The 22,237-nt window shown below is 37.9% G+C and overlaps 1 protein-coding gene across 1 annotated transcript in view; it reads left to right on the top strand.

The window, feature by feature from the left end:
* Positions 1 to 22,237, top strand: part of ARFGEF1 (ADP ribosylation factor guanine nucleotide exchange factor 1) — a 124,706-nt gene that overhangs the window by 79,532 nt on the left and 22,937 nt on the right. Inside the window, exons 15-23 of the mRNA XM_061123424.1 lie at positions 2,307 to 2,418; positions 2,760 to 2,965; positions 3,233 to 3,317; positions 7,001 to 7,172; positions 9,152 to 9,303; positions 12,624 to 12,752; positions 13,660 to 13,818; positions 14,064 to 14,214; positions 20,120 to 20,210. Of these exons, the coding sequence (XP_060979407.1) occupies positions 2,307 to 2,418; positions 2,760 to 2,965; positions 3,233 to 3,317; positions 7,001 to 7,172; positions 9,152 to 9,303; positions 12,624 to 12,752; positions 13,660 to 13,818; positions 14,064 to 14,214; positions 20,120 to 20,210 (1,257 nt within the window). The remainder of the gene's footprint in view (positions 1 to 2,306; positions 2,419 to 2,759; positions 2,966 to 3,232; positions 3,318 to 7,000; positions 7,173 to 9,151; positions 9,304 to 12,623; positions 12,753 to 13,659; positions 13,819 to 14,063; positions 14,215 to 20,119; positions 20,211 to 22,237) is intronic.

The following is a 22,237-nucleotide window of genomic DNA, read 5'->3' as shown; positions in this document are numbered from 1 at the left end:
GCACAGTTTCCCAGACCCAAGACTTCCGGTGACTCCTTAGTCCGCGCCCCTTGTTCATTGGAGTCCAGCCCAGACAGACCCTTGTGATGTGTGTTAATTTTGTACTGTGTTTTACATGCTGTTGAACATTATCCAGGCAGTTTTGCTTTGTTCATTCAGCTCAGTTACAGAATCCCCCATTGTATTTCCTAAGCAGGTAAGAACCCATAAAATTTCAACTATAGAACATCTCCTGCTAGTGTTGCTCCTTTATAGGCTTTATATTTTCCTCACTTCAGTTACAGATGTGCTGCTTTTATTAGTGATTTATTGTTACTGCTTGCATTTTTATATGTTGATAAGGTGATCACCTCCTTTTCAGATTTGGATACTGTACCAGACCCTGCTCTTGTGAAGTCAGTTTTCCTGCTAAGCTGTGTGCTATCAGCTCCTGGGCTGTTTTGGGTCTAAATAGGCCCATACTGCTTTCTTTCCTCTTATCGCCCATCTCTTCTTTCAGAGAGATTCTCTAAGGAAAACTGAACTTGCTGGCCTTTCTCTATGAATCTCAATCCATGAATCTAAGCTGTTTAAAAAAATACCCTTATATGTTTACTTGGCTTGCTACCTCGACTGTAAAGCATTTCTTCCTGAATCTTAAGCAGCAGCTTTTGTTAAATATTCAGGGGTCCCTTTTTGCTGTTAATGTAAAAGAAAAAAAGTTGATGAAATGTACACATACTCATTGTCATAAAACTATAAAATCTCAAAAGTAGCCTTAGAAACAGCCGTCAATACTTCCTCTCTGTCTGGGATGATTTTTCCTCAGTTAGAGTGAGAGCCTCTGAAGAGCAGAGGTTGTGTTTATCTTTGGGGAGAATGCTTGGTTTTGATTTATGTATGTGGCAGCAGTTTAATTAGGAGTTGATAGGGGCGTGTTGGGAGGACAGATCAGGGAAGGACGTTTCAGACAGAACGGCCCTGGCAGAGGGACGGGAGGACGTTTGAGGACCATGGTTAAGTGCGGCAGGGGTGGAGGTGGGCAGGTAGTGGCAGGAGGTGACATGAGGGCATTGAGTTGGATCCAGATTACAGGGGCCTCTTTTCTCCGTGTAAAGGAAGTTGTATCTTGTTCTCGGCGTTGGTGTGCTATTGAAGGATTTTAAGCCAGAGGACTAGCAATGATAGATTTCTGTTTTCAACACATGACTTTGCCAGCAGCCTGAAGAAATTATTAGAATGTGAGCAAAACAAGAGATAGGGAGACCAGTTAGGAGCTCTTGCAGTGCCCAGGTGATGGGGCCCCAAACTAATTATTGGACCAATGAAAGGAGAAAGGAAATGATTTAGAAACAGAGAGGTGACACTTAACTTAGATATTAAGCCATGAAGGAGAATTCTCCACTGAATGGAGCACAAGGGCATGTGGAGGAAATAAGATGCTGCAAATGCTTTTTGTTTAGGGAATAAGAAGGGGATGCATGGAGGTGGATGAGAGAGGAACGAGCTGTATGGAGGAAGGTTTTGTATGTCTGTCTAATCAGTGTGAACTTTATTTTGAAAACACTGGGTGTATAAATTTTTTTTATGAAGGAAATAACACCATCAGGTTATAGTTAAAACAGTCACCAAAATTCCAGTTATGTGTTTCAAAAGCAGGAAACTTAGAATTAATCATTGGATAAAAGGAGAATGAGCCAAGATTGCTTGAGCACTTGCTGCTGCTAAGTCGCTTCAGTCGTGTCCGACTCTGTGCGACCCCATAGACAGCAGCCCACCAGGCTCCCCCGTCCCTGGGATTCTCCAGGCAAGAACACTGGAGTGGGCTGCCACTTCCTTCTCCAGTGCATGAAAGTGAAAAGTAAACGTAAAGTCGCTCAGTCGTGTCTGACTCTTCGCGACCCCATGGACTGCAGCCTACCAGGCTCCTCCGCCCATGGGATTTTCCAGACAAGAGTACTGGAGTGGGTTGCTATTGCCTTCTCCATGAGCACTTAGGGAGACTATATATTAAAAGCATGAGATATTTAGTATTCATATCCTTACTCAGAGTTCATCTAATGAAGGGCCCTATCTCACATAACATGTGAAATGATCTATATCAATGATAAAGATTGCCCTCCATTTGAGATTCTTGTCTAAGAAGAAAAAATAAAGAAAACTTTGCATAATGTATTATTTTTTGTGCACTTGTTCATTGATTATTTTAAGTAAACTGTTTTTCTGAGTGCTGGAAAGCACTGTAATTTACTGTAGTTTTAGATCTTTTCAGGGACTATGAATGATTTCCTGTTTCTAATGTTCCTTTTAACTTTAACATCATCCAGATTTACTAAGAAACCAAAGAGAGGAATCCAGTACCTCCAAGAACAAGGGATGCTTGGCACCACCCCTGAAGACATTGCCCAGTTCTTACACCAAGAGGAAAGATTAGACTCAGTAAGAGTACCATGTTACTTCATCCTAGCCTTTTCTGTAGGATTTCTTTTTAAGTTAATAATAATGTGTGTTGCTGCCCCTTTCAAATGCCCTCCTAAGTATGTAAAAATAAGCTAGATGTTCTTACTTTTGCTTTTTAATTTTCTATACTCAAAAAAAATCTTGATTTTTGTTTAATGCATTTGGTACGTTTAACTTCATGTTCAAAATAGTTAATTAACCCTGTGGCTAATGGACTAGTTAACTGTGGATCTTATGGACTTCTCTGCTTTTTAAAAAATTGGGTTTGTGGGAAATGTAATGTTCCACTAGGATATCAATTTCTGTCTTTTATTCTTCAGACTCAAGTGGGTGAATTCCTGGGAGATAATGATAAATTTAACAAAGAAGTCATGTATGCTTATGTGGACCAACATGACTTCTCAGGAAAAGATTTTGTTTCAGCCCTTCGTATGTTTCTGGAAGGATTCCGTCTTCCAGGGGAAGCTCAGAAAATTGATCGATTGATGGAAAAATTTGCTGCAAGATATCTAGAATGCAACCAAGGGTAAGCAGGATTCAGATTCAAATGTTTATTGATTGCTGGCTGTATCCCGACCCTCTTCTGGGAGCCTCGGGTGATCCATAACCCCCTGCCCCAGGGAACTTAGATTGTCTGTAACCTGGAAGTGATGAGACAGTTCCATAAAATATTATGAGGTAGAACATAAATCTTGAGAGAGAAAATGAAAAGTGATGCGGGGTTAGAGGTAAGTTATTTAAATGATACATGTAAACTGTGTAAGTTTATAACATGACACGTTTATTTTTCCAGACAAACCCTTTTTGCTAGTGCGGATACTGCTTATGTTTTGGCTTATTCAATTATCATGCTGACCACAGATCTCCACAGTCCACAGGTATGGTATTAATCATAATTTTAAAATATCAGACATCCAAGAAGTGTTTAAATTTCATTTGCCTCATAAAATTGTAATTCCTTCTTAAATATTAAGGAACTGTCACTTGATTTCTGATAGCCACTAATAAAAACATTATTTTTAAGGTTTTAGGTTTAGTTTCCAAAAACTTGGGGGAAATTATCTTTATAAATAAACCTATTTGCAAGAATTTCTTAATGCTTCTTAGGGATAAGCTCTTAATGATACTTGTTGCTCTTGAGAGAAGAAATAAACTATATACTTATTATTAAGCAGAGATGAACTGGACAAATTGTAAAGTTTAAGATTAAACTTTATAGGAATTTTTTGGATATGTATTTTGAGGTGTTTAAGGCAGGATTGATACAGAAAGTGTTGACCACATGTAAGATTTTAATCATTTAAAATTTGTCTTTGGCTTACTACTGGCAGTATTATAGAAGCAACTCACTTCCAGGGCTTTTCATTATCTAGGATGACACTTTTTCCATGGTTTTATGAAGCAGTCTACAGATAAAGACTTATTTGAATATTTTCTTATCAAGAGTTTTCTGTCAGGTTTTTCAGTCTAAACCAAAAGTGACTTTACATTTTACACTGCCTCCCTTTGTTTTCAGAAGGTCATACTTTTAACAAATTTTGTTGTGTTAATGAATTATAACATTAAATGCATCTGTGTCATATCTTCTTAATCTTCTTTATTGTGGTTGATTTACAGTGTTGTGCCAACCTCTGCTATACAGCAAAGTGACTGTTATACACATGTGAGAGTGATAGTCGCTTGGTCGTGTCTGACTCTTTGCAAGCCAGTGGACTGTAGCCCTCCAGGCTTCTCTGTCCATGGGATTCTCCGGGCAAGAATACTGGTGTGGGTTGCCATTCCCTCCTCCAAGGGATCTTCCTGACTCGGGGATAGAACCCACGTCCCCCACGTTGCAGGCAGATTCTTTACATACTCTGAGCCACCAGGGAAGCCCCAGTTATACACATAGACATTCTTTTTTTAATATTCTTATCGATTACAGTTTATCCTAGGATATTGAATATAATCCCCTGTTCTGTATAGTACAACGTTGTTGTTTATCCATCCTACATATAATAGTTTACATCTGCTAATCGCATACTCCCAGTTCTTCCTTCCCCTCCTCCCTTCCCCTTGGCAACCACAAGTCTCTTCTCTGTCTGTTGAGTCTTTCTGTTTTGTAGATAAGTTCATTTGTGCCATATTTTAGATTCCTCATACATTCTTATATATGTACATTCTCATGTAGGTTATTTTCTTCTAAAACTTCCTTGAATGTTCTTTCACAGTTTGCAGATTGTTAAAAATTTCTGGACACATACCAGTTAGGGAGCATTCTCTCAAAATCAGTGCCGTGTCCTTGTGGCCCTGTCGCTGTCACTGACCACGTGCCTGAAGTCCCACACTCCAGCAGTGCGCACTGCCTCTGAGATGCTGCTCCCTGTCAGGCTGGTGTCCTTGCTCCCATTCAGCCTGCCAGCTCTCAAACAGCTTAGGAGTCCCTGTGAGGATAGGTGGCCTGTTAGAAAATTGAACCGCATAATCAGGACCCTATGTGATTTATGATGCAGGACCAGATGAACTGTAACAAATGGTAGCTTTTTTTTTTAAAAGAACACAGGTAACTTTAAAGAATTTTCTTAAGACTAATTCTCTGCATTCTTGTTTTCAGAGTTAAAATATAAGTGAATTCCACAAGTCATTTATGTTCCTTTACTAACTAGAACATTTATAGTTAGACTACCTTATATATATAGTGTGAATCAGTTTTTAAATTTTGAGATATATTTAGAACATGTTAAATTTTTTGTTTATTCATCTTCATCAGTGGTAACAATTGGCTTGAAGAGATTTAAGCATTAATACTTAATTAGGCACAGCTTAATTTAAACATATAAGAATAAATGTCAAGAGTAAAGTGTTCCATAAAAGATGAGCCAGAGAAGAAAAAGTAGGATTATGTTTTACACTACTCCCAGAACCCTGCTGTGGCAGAAGTATTCCGTTTGAGCAGTGTGTTTTTATTTTCTGTACCTGAAACTAATGTATTCTCTTCTCTAATGTTCTGGGAGCTCCTTGCCCTCCCTCCCAACCTAGATCCACAAATATACTTTATTGCTACTTCAGATTTTCTGCCAAGATTTGTTTTGTGTCCGTCTCTGTCTCTCATTGGTATGATGTTAAAATATTGTACCATGTTCAGAATTTCCAATGATGTTGATCTTGTAGCCTCTTACTGGAAGCATTTGTGTGGTCATTTATTTTGATGTCCCTGGGTCATTGCTTTTTTAGTACTCATTAGAAATTGAGGTGAAATGGCTTTCTTTTAATGTTTTTTAAGTGCCTTAACTCAAGTTTTTAAAGTTTTAGTATATTAGAGCGTTTTTCCCTTGAGTAATAATGATTACATTTGAAAACTTTTATGGTAATATTTTTACTTTTTTGTAGGAAAACTGGTTCTCTCATCTTTTCTGACATTCTAGAAAGATCTGTTTGCAGAGTAGTCAGAACAGGTGGTGCAGTGGTAAAGAACCCGTCTGCCAATGCAGGAGTCGTAAGAGACGTGGGTTCGATCCCTGGGTCAGGAAGATCCCCTGGAGGAGGGCACAGCAACCCACTCCAGTATTCTTGCCTGGAGAATTCCATGGACAGAGGAGCCTAGTGGGCTACAATCCATGGGGTCGCAGAGAGTCGTACACGACTGAGCACGCAACAAACACAAAACTAGTTAAATGTTTGTATCCCAGTTACTATGTCTTTTGGACCTTTTGGTTTCTCTACAGTTACTTTTGCAAACTTCTGATCATTTACTCCTGATGTTGACTGTTATTTCATGTACCTTCTTAAAAATTTACAAGAGCTTTATCTTTAGAGGTGCCTTAAATTCTTTGTGGAAAGTGCTAGGAATATATTTAACTAATAAGTAAATGTATCTTCAGAGATGTCATGACTTCTGGGTTTTATCCACAGGGTTTGGGGATGTAGAGCAGAAAAGTTTTGGTTGCGTTAGTTACCAAGTTCAGTGGCAGGGCCACCATCATACATACTACATATTTATACTTCACAGTCTTACCATGGTATGCAGCATGATGTTCCTGTTGTGCGTATCCTTAAACAAAACGAAAAGTTCAAAGAATACTTGTTCCACATCACCTAGCATTCAGTTAACTGCTGAGTCAGTCAGCAAGGCTGTTATCTGATTTTAAATAAATTTCAGCTCTTACTACTTTCATATCCATTGTTACATAAAATCAGTTCTCAAATCATTAGCAAACACACTTATATTCTTTTGAATGCAGATCTGAATCTTTTTGGTAGCATAAGTTTCTAATGATTGTTATGATCCTTTTTTAAAGACTCTGGCTAGAGCTCTTAAACCTTGGGCAAAAACAGTTTCATTATTCCATCTGCCTGTTTTCTTATCACAGATCACTCAGGGGGACATCACAGCAAGGTGAATTAGCATACTGCCAACCTAGGTCTTTGCTACATTGTCCTCATTTTCTGTGACTTCCTTTTTTTACTTTAATGTCTGCCTTGTTTTGTATTTTCCACTTTCTGTCTCATGGTATTTATAAATTCTCTTATATGAGTATTTTTCTGTTCATTTTTAAGAATTATAACAGTTGTTCATTTCTAGGTTAAAAATAAAATGACCAAGGAACAGTACATTAAGATGAATAGAGGCATCAATGACAGTAAAGATCTCCCTGAAGAGTATCTGTCAGCCATCTATAATGAAATAGCTGGAAAAAAGATATCGATGAAAGAAACGAAGGAGTTGACAATCCCTGCAAAGTCAAGTAAACAGAGTAAGTGTCCAGATCAACTGAATCCTGGTTGTTTAGGAGGAAAAAATATGGTTCTTAAAAAGTTAAGTTAGAGTAGACCAAGTATCACTTATTCTAATGAAAAGTCTTATAATACATTGTTTGATGATCTGATTATGTCTTTCTCCATATCCTGAAGAAAGATAGCACTGATCAATGATAAATGGAAAATGCTACATACTATGCATGAATTAGCATGCATTGAGTATACACTTGTCCACCAGGCAGTTAATCTCAGCACGGACTTGGAGAGCAGAGAGATTGCTTAGGCAGCCCCAGTAGTCAGACTTCAACTCTTCTTTCTTCTGCCTCCTTGTTGTCTTATTTTCATTGGTTCACCTGTCATTACACGTTAACAGAAGCTAGAAGTAGGGGTGATTGAAGGAGATGGGGAAGGTTAGGATCATGGGGGTCAGGGGGGTTGGAAATCACTACTTGACGTGCACCACAAATTATGTCACTCTGGCGTTCCTAGATCTGACTGGCGTCAGGAGCTCCCTATGCCTGGCTCCATTCTCAACGTTCTGTCTATATAGACAGTGGTGATTAAAGTAGAGCTAAAACCAGTCTGTAGGCATGAGGTTAGGGTAGTGGCTCAGTAATACAGAAGGAGAGCGCCTGCCTTTCTGAGCAGCTTCCACTTGGAAATGAAATCTCAAGCTTCATCAAAAAAACCAGATTGCAGCAGCAGAATTCTGTTGACATGTTATTGGTGTTCAGTTGCTAAGTCGTATCCGACTCTTTACGACCCAATAGACTGTGACTGTTGACAGGAGAGAGGGTCCAGAAGGCCTGTGTGATATGTGTGTTTCCAGAAGTTGATGAAGAATTACAGGGTGGGAGTCAGAGACTCCGGAGATAATGTTAGAAGGAATAGGGGAGTATAAATGGCCTTCTTTTTGGGGAGTATAGGAGTGATTCTGAGGAATTTTAGTAAGTTCTCCCTCATTTTATAGACAAGGAAGCAGAAGTGCAGAGACCTAGGACCCTTAAAGGATCTGTGAGCTGAGTGCAGTGCGGAAGCTTTTGTTAAATCTCTGTGCCTAAAACCTGACGAGTGGCAAAGGCTGACCCAGAAGTCAGCATCCTTGGCTCTTAACTGCAGTCCGACACCAGTCAGCATTCACATGGTAGCGTCATTCTCTAATACTTAAAAAATTGTTAAGTGTATTGATCAGGATTTCATTTTTACACCTGAGTAGATGCCAATTATCTGATTTCATTTTCCTTTTCATACCCACATAATGACGTCTTCCTATCCCTCTTTCTCTGGTCTGTTCTGTGTACAGTGCTAGGAAGTCACTGGGAACGCTGGGTGTAGGAAGGGGGTGGCAGTGTGCTGAAATTCTGCAGTCATCCTGAATGTGAGGCCTCTGTTTTCTTCTTAACTCATGAGATCCCTCAGGTCGTACAGGTGTACCATGGCCTCTCGTCTGTTCTAGCCCTTGTTTGGGTTGTTTCCCTGGCGCTTTCAGTGTGACAGATTTGTGCCTACTCTTGTCCCTTTTCGTAGATTTTCTGCATATCCCTGAAGCCTAGTTGAGGATTTTTTTTTTCCCCCATTTTTGAGGTGAAATTCTTATAACACAAAATAAACTGTTTTGAAGTGAACAGTTACTGGTGTTTAGTACCTTCAAAGTGTTGTGCAACCACCACCTTGATATAGTTCCCAAATATTTCATCACCCCCAATAAAGCCCTGTATCCATTAAGCAGTTTTTCCACGTTCCCTGCCTTTCCTCAGCCTCTGGCTGGCACCAGTCTGCTTTCTTTTTTATGGATTTACTACTCTGGATATTTCATCTAAATGGAATCATATGTTATGTGTCCTTTGCATCTGGCTTCTTAGGACCATTTTGAATTAGTATTCATTGGTCGTGTTGATTATTTTATGCTGAAACATAAAAATATCATTCTTAAAGGCTTTATATATTAAATGCTTAATGGTGTTTGCTGTTTCAGACGTAGCCAGTGAAAAACAAAGAAGACTCTTGTATAACTTAGAGATGGAACAGATGGCCAAGACCGCTAAAGCACTCATGGAGGCTGTGAGCCACGTTCAGGCACCTTTCACGAGTGCCACACATTTGGAGCATGTGAGACCCATGTTTAAGGTGAGAGTTATTAACGACTTTTGGTTGTAGTATATACATTTATATATACTGCTGTTCAGCATATTTTTAAGTTAAGGCAGCACGGTGATACAACCCATTAGTATAGACCCAGAAGTGAAAGCCATTATTATTTAGGTATGCATGATTAGTAATTGATAGGTAGGTGTGTGACCTTAGGAATAGAAAGGTTTGGGGAGAATTCATCTCTGGCCTGGTTTCCCCTGAGTTCTCTTTAGATCTTGGGGGTTCCCTGACATCTCAAAGTGACCTTGAGCCTCTTGCCATCTTCCAGTGCCTATGGCCGAGGGGCTAATCTGAGGGTTCTGAGTGCTCCTGGGGCCCAGAAAGTAGCATTGGGAACAAAAGGGAACTTTCTTCTATGTTTATAGATCTAGTTAGGATGGTACTTACTGCTTCTTTATAATTTGATTTTCCATTTCTTCTTCATTTTCCTATACTTTTTTTCTATCCTTTCTTCAATTCCAGAATGAGTAAGCAGTGCATCATAAGGGTTATAGGGAAGTGGAGGGGAGTCTAGTCAAGGAAAATGGGAATTTTTCCTAGAGAAGGAAAAATGGGTCAAGTACATGTCCATTTGTGAGACAGTGCAGTTAGAGGGTCTGTGGAGGGTGAAGGTTGAGTTCTTCAGACATTAACTGCATTTGTGTGGGTAGTAAAAGATGATGATATTTCAGCTCTAATATGTTATAGTTCTACCCTTGCTTTAAGGTCTGTGTGATCATGATATTTCTAAAAGTTGATGGAGAGTTACAGGCTCTGAGTGGGAATTCGGGGAGAGAATGTTAGAAGAAATAGTGGAGTATCACCAGCCTCTCTTTTACCGTAATATAGGAAATGAGATTGAAATTAAGAGCACTTATTATGAAATAAGTTACAAAGCAAGTTTTTGTTCTTTTTTGAATAATCTTATGCCTTTGTTTTGTTTGCAAATGTTTTTGGTAGAGAGGAGGTGGAGGATGAAAAAACAAAAAGAAAAGGAACCAGTCATAATTCTGCCACTCAGAACATTTCTCTTACTATATTTACATACTACTTTTTATCTTGTTAAAGAGTTGTGATCCTACTGTGTATAGAATTTTGTAACTTGCTGTTTCTCACATAAGTGTTTTCCCATGTCATTGGGAATTCTTCATAAATAGCTTTTATGATCTCTTCTCTGGATTAGGTATCATTTGTTTAATCCTCTGAGCTGGAATTGAGAACCTTTTCTCTCACGCCATTTCTGCTGTCATTACCTTTTCAGACAGTGTCCTTCATTTCTCACTCTTAATGCTGGAGTGTTCTCTTGCCTGGTGTCTGTGTCTACTTTTGTGCTTCTCTTACCCATTTACGGAGCACAGAATGTTTAAAATACAAATGAACTGTCACCTTCTTCCTTAAAGCCATTCACTGATTTTGCAACTGTGGTGAAACCTAACACAACCAGAGGGTCTGAATACATGTGTGGTCTGGTTCCACCTGCCTCCAGCCTTATCACTAGATTTCCTCTTACTGTGCTGCAGTCACACTGGCATTCTTTCTATTTCTAGAGTGCCCTAAATTATTTTTTCTTCAGAGTATTCACACAAGCTGTGTCCTCTGTCTAGAATGCTTTCTCCTTCTTTGCCCAAGTAGTTTCTACTTTCATTGTTACTTTCTTAGTGAGTTCTGCCCTGGCCTCTCTAAATCAGATCTCCTTTCATACGTGCTATGTTCTTCCTTCACTGTATTTATACCTTTATTTATTTTAAACCTTAATGTCTGTGCTAGACTTTAAACTCTGGGAGGTAAGGGAGTACATCTGTTCCGGTAACTTTTCTCAAAGTCTGACACAATGGCTTGGAATTAGTGTTCAGTAAGTAAGCATTGGTTGAGTCAAGGAATAAATGAAAGATTCCTAGAGGTGATGTAATGTTAAGGGATGTAGTTAAGAAGCTTTTTATGTATGGCCAAATCATATTCTACAGAGGCTTATACAGTTGAGCAGACAATTTCACTGTCCCCTGGATGTTATTTAGGTATAATTTGATCATTTCTTTAATTTGCAGTGGGGTTGTCACAGGCTTAAGAAGCTTATACTTCTTGTATATATTAAATAGGTCTCCAAATAGAGATGTGTTGTTTCTTCACTTAGCATAGGATGCATAATGCATTACTTCCCTGTGCTGCTTTGTATTTTAAAGTCCTGCCAGTCATATGCTTCCCATAACATCTCTTTGTAGTGGCAGTCCAGGTACTAAAGAGGAAGAAATGAGGTTCAGAAAGAAAGAGGTGAAATAAGTGACAAGGCTAAGACTGAAAGTTAGGTACTGTGACTTATGTTCCTTTGTTTAGGAATTACACTTCTGCACTTCCTGAGGTTACAAAGCTGTGGGTAATTCTGTCTTAATAATGCAGACATTTTTTTTTTAGATCTTTTAAAAATTCCAGTTATTGTTTCTGTACCATGTTGTCATAAATACTCTTCATCTGTACATAGTTCTGCTTCGTTTTGACTTATTAAAAGCAGCAAATACTCTTATCAGACATTTCAAAGTTATACACACACACACACACACATATATATACCAGTATATACACACCAGTATATACGTATATGTTTTGATATGAAGACTTTCAGTAGTCAAGGGTACCTCTCTTTTTTAAAATTTTATATTACAGTTTCAGAAGGTATTTAATTTTGATAAAATTTAGTGTTTGTTGGTTTCATAGTCTGTAAAGAAAATGTATTTTATTGAACTATATTTTAAAATATTGTTCAACTAGGAGCCAGAGATATCATTGCTGTCTCAATGTAAAATAGTAATATTTTACTAGAAAAAATATAAGGCTAAATGACACCCACAGAACAGGCTTAAAGAAAAGAGAGTAATGTAATTCTTACAAGTAGAAAACAGTTAAAAGGATTTTTTTGGAAATAAAATTAGTCCATGAAATATTGCAAGAGACACAGCTTGCAGAGAGAGATGAATTCTGAAGTCAGGGGTAAAATTAATATAATTTATGAATATAGACTATCCCCATTTTTTATTAATGTGAATAACTCATAGGTGCTGTGCTTAAAATGTATCTACCGTCTTCTCTTGAATTTACAATTTTGCTCTTCCACTTACTTAAGCCCAGGCAGCATTATATAGTTTCTCTTTTTTTTTCTAAGAAAGCTCTCCAAAGAACTATGCCTAGAAACTCATTGCTCTTTTTCAGAACTTCCACAAATCATTTATTGTCTGAAAGCTTTGAGAAATGTTAATGTGGTCTTATCTTAAAGTTTAGTTATCATTTGATATTCATGATACATTTTAAATTTTTACCTTTTCTAGTTGGCTTGGACCCCTTTTCTGGCTGCATTCAGTGTGGGTCTACAAGATTGTGACGATACTGAAGTAGCCTCTCTTTGCCTGGAAGGTATAAGATGTGCAATCAGAATTGCATGCATTTTCAGCATTCAGGTAACAGAATTTTGCGTTTGTAGCCAGTCTGGAAAACATCAGTTACTTATGTCATTACTATAGATTAAATTATTTCTTATGTTGACAGTGTTAAAAAACTAATTTCAAGTTTATAGTGGAATTTAAATGAATCTTAATGTTTTAAGTTTCCAAGAAGCTGTGACAAAACAGGGTAGTTCTCTGTTGATGTGTCTACCATTCATCATAATAACTTCGTGTTGCAGTTTTTTTCTGTATAGAATATTAGCTGTGTGGAAAATTTCTAAGAGTTTGAATTCCTGTATTGTAATTTGAATATCTTATTTATATTGCATGTTCTTACTTATTGAAGCATATAATACTTTTTCATATTTTGTATTTATAGATATTATTTTATAACTTTAAGTCTAAGAACAGGTTATCTTTAAGAGACTCAAGTATCAAGGACATAATTCTTATGAAGATAGTCCTTTCTAATAAATTATATGCTTTGTCTGATAATAAATTTTATCCAGTGCTTGCCTACTTTCTTTTTGAAAACCCATTTCACATTTAATTATGAATGTTACAGCATAAAAAGCATAGTCTTAACTGTAGGGGGAACATGAGCAAATTTGTAAATCGAGTTCCTGCTACTTCACACAAGTCACTTGACATATGTGTTCAGTGAATGCTTTCTTACTATATGAATTATTGTTGCTGAAATTTCATCTTCACTTGACACCACCATTGCCTTTCAGTTTTAAAAATTCATCCTTTTTGGCTTCATATTAAAATTTAAAGAACTATAGTTTTGAGGTGTTATATGTAATTCATGACATAGTTGAAAACTTACTAAATTAAGTAAACATTTCATCAGTAGGGAACCAGAGCCTACTCTGTTGTGCTTACAACCCCATGAGTTCTCTTTCTCTGTCTCTTTCAACAGCTGGAAAGAGATGCATACGTCCAGGCGCTGGCAAGATTTACCTTACTCACAGTGAGTTCTGGGATTACTGAAATGAAGCAGAAGAACATTGACACAATCAAAACACTTATCACAGTGGCTCATACAGATGGAAATTACTTAGGAAATTCATGGCATGAGGTATAAGCACTTTCTTTTTCCTTTTGCAATTTGGTTTATAAAATGAGCTAACGCTAAATATTATATCACTGACATGCTTAAGTGTTTGGGGAGAAAATTAATCTTGTACATTCAGGATTAAGTACATTTAACTTTTTTATGCTGATTTATAATGTAGCCTGTTTTAAATTGTGACTTTGTACATTTAAATATTTTTATGAAGATTTTTAACACAATTTAAATTTGTTTTCCTTTTTGTAATTAAGATTCTGAAGTGCATCAGTCAGCTGGAGCTTGCTCAACTTATAGGAACTGGAGTGAAGCCTCGGTACATTTCTGGAACAGTGCGAGGCAGAGAAGGATCACTTACTGGAGCGAAAGATCAGGCTCCTGATGAATTTGTGGGGCTAGGGCTAGGTGAGAATTTTTTGAATTACTTTTGTGAAGTATCACAGTTGTTTCTAACTTGCTCAATATAAGTAACTTTATTGTATGAGAGAAATAAGATTAGAGGGCTAGGATAAAATGCCCTTTGGCTAACCTTATAAGGGTTAAGCAAGATAACATTGTAAGTCTTTTTTGCATGGTCCAGTTTGCAATATTAAATGACCCTTAGTCTTAACCACATAGTTGTGGGTGGAGAAATATGCAGTTTAAAATTACCTCCTTTTACATTAAAAAAAAGAATGAAATGCTGCCATTACAGCGACCTGAATGGACTGATACTTCGTGAACTAAATCAGACAGAGAAAGACAAATATTATATGATGTGATATCACTTACATGTGGAATCTAACAAATAATACAAGTGACTGTATACAAAACAGAAACAGACTCACAAGCATAGAAAGCAAATTTATGGTCACCGAAAGGAATAGGGAGAGAGGAAGGGATAAATTAGGAGTATGCAATTAACAGATACAAACTACTATGTAGAAAATAGATAAGTGACAAGGGTTTACTGTATAACACAGGGAACTGTATCCAATGTTTACAATAATCTATAGTGGAAAATAATCTGAAAAAATGTTTTAAAAAATTACCTGCTTTTAAGACTAAGCAGATAAGTTAATGAGTGAAGGCTTGTTTAAGATGATAAATAGTTGGGGGCACCTGGAGAAAGCATTCACATGCAGATTTTTTTAACGGCACCATGCAGACATAACCCAAGTCTTAGGCCAGTGTGGAAACTGTCCCATGGCGCCCCTTGAGTTCAGTGCAGCCAGGCGCATCCAGGTTTAACCCAGCAGGAAAAAAGGAAGGTACTATCAAAAGCAGATAGAGAAGAACCAAAACCATACATTTCTAGTCATAAGTGGAAAACATTCTTCCAGGGAAGAAACAAAGGTTAGACGGTCTTTGACTTTGAATGTGTACTTCTGGGTTTGAATTCTTCCATGTTTCTTCTTCACTTGTGCTGCTTCTTCACTTGTGCAAGATGTGTGTGCAAGTTACTTTAATTCTCTGAGCTTCAGGTTCCTCTTTTCCAAACTAATCGTAGTATCTACTTACAGAGTTGTCGGGATTACAATATGTTAACGTGTAAGTGGACTTAGTGCTGCTATACTGTTTCTGCATTGTTGTTGTTTTTGTTCAGTCACTGAGTCATGTCTCACTCTTTGGGACCCCATGGACCGCAGCACACCAGGCTTCCCTGTCCTCCACTATCTCCTGGAGTTTGCTGAAACTCACGTCCATTGAGTCCGTGATGCCATTCAACCATTTCATCCTCTGTTGGCCCCTTCCCCTCCTGCTCTCAATTTTCCCAGCATCAGCGTCTTTTCCAGTGAGTCAGCTCTTCACATCAGGTAGCCAAAGTATTGGAGCTTCAGCTTTAGCATCAGTCCTTCTATTGAATATTCAGGGTTGATTTCCTTTAGGATTGACTGGCTTGATCACCTTGTTGTCCAAGGGACTCTCAAGAGTCTTCTCCAACACCACAGTTCGAATCATCAGTTCTTCAGTGCTCAGCCTTCTTTATGATCCAGCTCTCTCATGTTTCTGGATTATTCTTTATCTGGCCTCCCTACCTCACTTCTGACAGAGAAATCTAGAGATACAACCTAAAAAAAAAAAAAAAAAAAAATGAATACACCTGAGGTCTAAGAATACTTACATTTACCTTTTAAGGCTTTGTGCTATATATAACATTGTACTTCTGGACATTCTCTTTTTATCATTTAGTGGTTTCTCTGTTATTGCCAGCAGTAAAAAAGTCTTACAGAAGAATTTGAGACCTGAAAAGCAACCCACAGGGAGGGGAGTAAAGATGAGGACCATGTTGTGGCAACATGTGGACTCATGTTGAGTGAGTTTGCAGTGGTAATTCAGCAGTGCAGTCAGCACCTCATTTGTAAAATACCAGTGGTGTTCTGTGGTTCTGGGAGGTGCAGCTATAGACAGCTGCAGGATTTAGAACTGCTTGAGCACCCGCATGGTTAGTGACTTATATAACCTAGAAGTCTGACTCAGACATTAGAACTCTAATTGTTCCAGAAAGTAGCATGAGATACAGATGAAAAATATTTACAGGTAAGTGAAGTGAATGTGCATTGATTGATTCAGCTGCTTTTGAACAGTCTTTCTAAGGCCTCAGGAGTGGAGGAGAGCCCAGATAAAGAGGGGTGAGATCGCCAGGGCTCAGTTTTGGCAAGTAACAGAAGTAGGTTACACTAAAAATAAAATACCAGTGGAATATTTTATTTTCTATCAGTGTTAGTAAAACAAGAGAAATCATACTTGCAGATCATGTTTATTGGAATACTTGAAAATGAGTTAAAATTAATTGGATCATTGTGCTGCTCTGCTGCTTAGGTTGCAAAGAGGTGACCTGACCTGCCTTCTCCCTTCAGGAAAAGGGAATTTATATTAAAATAATCACATTTGGAATCTGGAACTGAGATTGAGATAAAAATTCCAGGCCCCCAAGCCACATGAGCGACTGACCATGCCATTCACCTCTGTGTCATCCACTTCTCTCTGCTCCACGGCCTGCTCCCTTCTGCTCTCATTGCTGAGGAATCAGGTCTCAGGCTCTAGTCTGCGTCCTAGAGGAGCCCCTATGCTGACTCAGCCCCTCTTGGGCAGAGCTCCCCCCGAGTTGAGCTCGTCTCGGTAGTTGGTTCCTGGCTCTCCCAGCATGGCCAGTGTCCACCCTGTGCAGCGGTGTCCTGGCATCTGCTCAGGAAGCTTTAGTCCACACTGAAGCTAGAGGAGGTTGCGGTGCACACAGTTGAGCTGGCTTCATCTGTATATAATTTGTTTTTTAAAAATAAACTATTAGCCTCCTTTGTTAACAGAATCTATATCCCAAATATTGATGTAACCAAGTTAATAGGGCTGAGTGTATATTTATCTCACTTCCTTACAGATGAGATACAAGACTATACTTTTAATATTTGGAAACAGGAAACTTTTGTTATTAAGAATAAATAGCATGTGAATTATTAGATTTGAATTATATGCATACTATTATGTATTAAATTTTAAAATTCAGTTGCTTGGTCATATAAATCTTGAGTGAATTTAATGACATCTTACATCTTTGTTCTTAGTTAATCTAAATGTTTGTTCTTTGAGTTATTTCTTTGGTAAAACCAAAACTCTTGGCTTACTACTTGTACTGTCATACAAATTTTTGATAGATGTCATATATTTATGAAATTGGTTCTTGGATTGTTAGGCATTTTAAATATTCTTTAAATAGGTCTAATGATTACAAATTATTTTATCTAAGTATAGAAGGTACAGAAATCTCTGTGGGAAGGACATTCAGTTGATACACAGAAGAAGTTACGTAGTGACTGGCATTCTTTTCTCACAGATTTTTCTTCATTAAATTCCTGTAACATGCTACATACCTCATATTGCCTGACACTATCCTCCTACCACCCCATTTCTCAGTCACTTATTTCAGGCTTTCATCCTTGTTCACTTGTATTACAGAAATAGACCCTTAATTTGTCTGCATGGCTTCAGTGGCTCTTCATGTTTCACTGTGTTCTACAGATATTACCAGAATTATTTTTCAGAAAATAGATCGGATCATGTCGGTCTTTTAAAAGACCTAATGGTTCCCTGTTTTCAAAAGTAGAACATTAAACATGATGGTCAAGGTTCTTCACATTCTGTTTCTGGTCTGTCTGTCCAGCTTCGTCTTTTACTGCTTGTTGCTCTCTCTCCTTCCTTGTCCCCTGCCAGATCATCCTCCTTTATGGTTATATCTGAGTGTGTTGGAACATGAACTTCACATGCCTGCTTCCATTACTTCATATATGCTGCTCCGTCTTCCTGAATTGCTTTTTCTTCTTTCTTTCCCACATGATAATCCTTTCAGATCTAACTTGAATTAATATTTCATAATACGTGAAAACTTGCCATGAGCTAACACCCGCATTCTCCCCTTCCCCTATAAAAATTAGTTCTGTTTAGCCATGCTTGTGTTACATATATAAAATTAGTTGAGTTCAGCCATGAAGTAATCATCAGATTGTACTAAAGTAGGTAATAAGTCTGTCTCTCCTGGTAAATCATTAACTGCATGAGGACAAGGATCACATTCTTTTCCCTTTGTTCAGTTCCTGGAGTAGATTTTTAGTTCAGCTGGTTTAAATAACACCATCTATATTACATCTGCATTCAAAAAGCCATTTGCATGTCTAGTTAGTCACAAGTACCTATTGAGCATCTGCTTTGAGTAAGGTAGAGGAAAACACAAAAAAAAGTGTATGATTTGCTTCCTAACATGGGAACTGTTTTTTTTTTTTTTTTTTTTGGTCATACATTGATATGAATCAGCCATAGATTTACACATATTCCCCATCCCAATCCCCCCTCCCACCTCCCCCTCCACCCGATTCCTCTGGGTCTTCCCAGTGCACCAGGTCCGAGCACTTGTCTCATGCATCCCACCTGGGCTGGTGATCTGTTTCACCATAGATAGTGTACATGCTGTTCTTTTGAAATATCCCACCCTCACCTTCCCCCACAGAGTTCAAAAGTCTGTTCTGTATTTCTGTGCCTCTTTTTCTGTTTTGCATATAGGGTTATCGTTACCATCTTTCTAAATTCCATATATATGTGTTAGTATGCTGTAATGTTCTTTATCTTTCTGGCTTACTTCACTCTGTATAAGGGGCTCCAGTTTCATCCATCTCATTAGGACTGGTTCAAATGAATTCTTTTTAACGGGCTGAGAAGGCAACAGTGACACACCTGAAGTAATTTATAGTAAGAAACTAAATGGAAGAAATTCTGAGTTGAGCAGTACTTATTTAAGTAAATACTTCATTCAGAGGAAGGTGAAGCAGTGGAGGGGAATCCTTCATTGAGAACTCAGGTTGGGTCTCAGGAGATAAACTTTAGATGATGGCCTGAATAGAGACATATGTTGGAAGGAGCTGCCTTAAGTCCTAGGCTGAAAAGCTTATACTTTATCTGAAACTAATAGTAAGCAAAATAAAGGTGGTGATTTAGGAAAATTAATCTCCAGGAGAAGAAAGGAGATTAAAGAGGGGGGAAAATCAGCAAAAAGGAAGGCAGTAAACTGTTACAGTGATTCAGTCCTGAAGTGATAATGGTCTAAACTAAGTAGGAATGAAAATGAATGAATCAAATGAAAAACAGGCCAGAAGATTTAGTGATAATGGAAGAAGGGAAAGATATTAAGAGCTTGAGAACTGGGGGCGTTGTTTTGCTGTCTGCAAACACATGGAACCAATGTTGGGGGAAAAACCAAGTGATTTTGTTGAATAAGAGGATATTATAGCATACCGGTTAAATTTTCAGTGAACATTTGTAAACAAGGGACTGAAGATTACATTACAGGAGAGATCTAATTGTATGGAATTGGGAATCCTCCTGAGTAGATACATTTGGAACTGGGGTTGGTTCTGTTTCTTACATGCTGAGGGAGGGGTTTCCCTGGTGGCCTAGTGATTAAGACTCTGCGCTTCCACTGCTGGGGGCACAGATTCTGTCCCTGGTTGGGGAAGTTCTGTATGCTATGCGTTGCAGGGGTGATGGTCAGGGGAGGGGGTTTCTCTTAAACATTGAGAGAAATTCTGCCTAATGTCATTGAGTGATTAAAAATTTCAGTGTCCCTAATTTGTGTGATCTTTGCAAACAAGTTTGTGTCTTTACCCATGTCTGTATACCACTTAGTATAACTCAGTAAGTCACTGATGCCTAAAAGAATTGTTCACCCAAAGCTTTCTTTCATTAGGAAAATGACTGATTTTATTAGAAATGTGTTTTAGAACTGTAAGTACATTTTTTTCACTGAATTATTTTCACACTGAAATGAGTCTTTTATGTGTGGTAGTTGGAGGAAATGTGGACTGGAAGCAGATAGCAAGTATTCAGGAATCCATTGGAGAAACCAGTTCTCAAAGTGTTGTCGTTGCTGTAGATAGGTAAGGTATCTGTTTTATTCCCCTTTCAGATGAATACTGTTTTAATTCTGTAGCATTTAGATGTGTGTTGCTCGTTAGTAAAAAGAAAAAAAAAATGATTGCCAAATATCTTTCCTATATTGTGATATGCTATGATTTAAATGATGAAGTACCTACAGTTTTGCTTTTAAGTCACAGAATATAGGAAGGAGATAAACAGTATGAAAATTTAAGTGACCGTAGACATTAGTGGGCATTAGGGAAATGTTAACCTTGATGAGAAATAACACAGTTTTTCTTTTCCTCTATTTTTTAAAAATGTCCTTTATAAAAAATGTACTTCCCTTATTATTCCTATTTGAAAATAGAGTATAATTTATCTTCCTGAGTGTATGATATGGGATTGCATTATGGGGAAAATGAAGGGGTTTGTTGGCAGTTCTCACTGGGGAGAATTATATTTTATAGTATATACATTGAGAGATATTCCTCATCTTTAGTCTGGTTTTCTAAAAGAATATTTCTAAATATTTCTAAAAGAATATATTATGGTTTGTTTTACTATGAATATTCTAGAATATTTAGTATATTCTAGAATATTTACTATAGAATATTCTAGATTTAAAAAATCCCCAGTATTCAAAATAATGTCTAGTATTTTTTGTTTTTAAGAAGATGAACGTTTTCCATATGGATGCCCAAATAATTGAAACCTAGCATTTTGTAACACTGGTGTTTACATTTTAGCACTTCTGATGGGAACTGTCAAAAATACAGTGTGTTTTATAATCTTTCCTTGATGCTTAAAGACTCCCGCTGATCTGTTACTTTACTTTGCTGTAGATGAAAACTTTTTGCTCTTAGATGGAAATAGAGTGTTTAGCTGTTACTGACCCTGGCAGTACTCCCTGGAACGTCTTACTTGGAAAGAATTCTTAGTGTCCATGTGTCCACTTGCTTTTTTGGGGGTGGAGGGGTGGAGGGAGGGGCTTAATTTGCCTTTTTCTTGGGACGGTTGAAGAAAGATTATATATCATTTTATACCTACTATATAACTCTGAGGCTTAACATGTGCTTTTCAGAGTGCTCTCTGGGAAGGAAATTTTTAATAAGAGTGGATGTATGTATAACTGATTATATTAAACAAACAGAAAAAGTGCTTTCCGTGTGTTACTTCATTTAATCCTCCCAGTAGCATATAAGATACATATTATTACTGTCCTCAATTTACAGATGAGGAAACTGAGACAAGGGGGGTTAGATTACTTGCTCCTTCCCGCAGCCAGGCCAGTCTGGTCGTGATGATTACAGTGACACTTGGATTAGCAGAGAATCTGAGGAATAGCGCCAGGGGTGCCCTCAGCCTCTCGGCCTGTCTGCCCGTGTGTGCAGCTCCAGAGCACTGTAGTGTCTGTCCTGCTGCCGCCAGGGTAGACCTCCTCCAGATCCGAAAAACACATCATCACTGTTAGGAGAATCGACCCAGACAAGAGTCAAATTGTACTTACTGGTCTTGTTGCCATAACATACTTCATGTGACCACAGCCAGTTCTGATTTATCCAGCTGGCCAGTTTGCTGCAGAGAAACATGTAACTCATTTGAACAGGTGATCTGCCTCTCCACTTTAAGAGTTTGTGCAATTTCAGAAAAGTCTTAGTACAGATTCTATTAGTAAGTCACTGTCTCAAACTCCTCATCACCAGATACTTCTATAACAGTCCACAGTTTTATGCACAACCTCAATATTTACATTTTACCTTATTGTGAAAGCATCAAAAGTTACATCTTTGATTTGTTACAAGATTTATATTATTCTTATGTGGTATGTATCACAATTTCTCATTAAGTCACTTCTGAATTTCTGAGTATCTGAGTTTATTTTTATTTATGATATTCTGCTTCCATAGGCTGACTCAGTGAGACAGCCCTGGTAGTCAAGACGGTGGTTGAGAATATTGTCAGGCGTCATCCTTGAAAGTCCTATATTTGTTCAGCAAAAACGTTGTTTTTCTGACCTTAGGCCTATTGTTCTGAATAATCTGTTGTG

This window comes from Dama dama, chromosome 21 (genome assembly GCF_033118175.1).
Source record: "Dama dama isolate Ldn47 chromosome 21, ASM3311817v1, whole genome shotgun sequence".
NCBI lineage: Eukaryota > Metazoa > Chordata > Mammalia > Artiodactyla > Cervidae > Dama > Dama dama.
The sequence above is the reverse complement of the archived record's forward strand: the minus strand, read 5'-3'. Positions and strand labels throughout refer to the sequence as shown.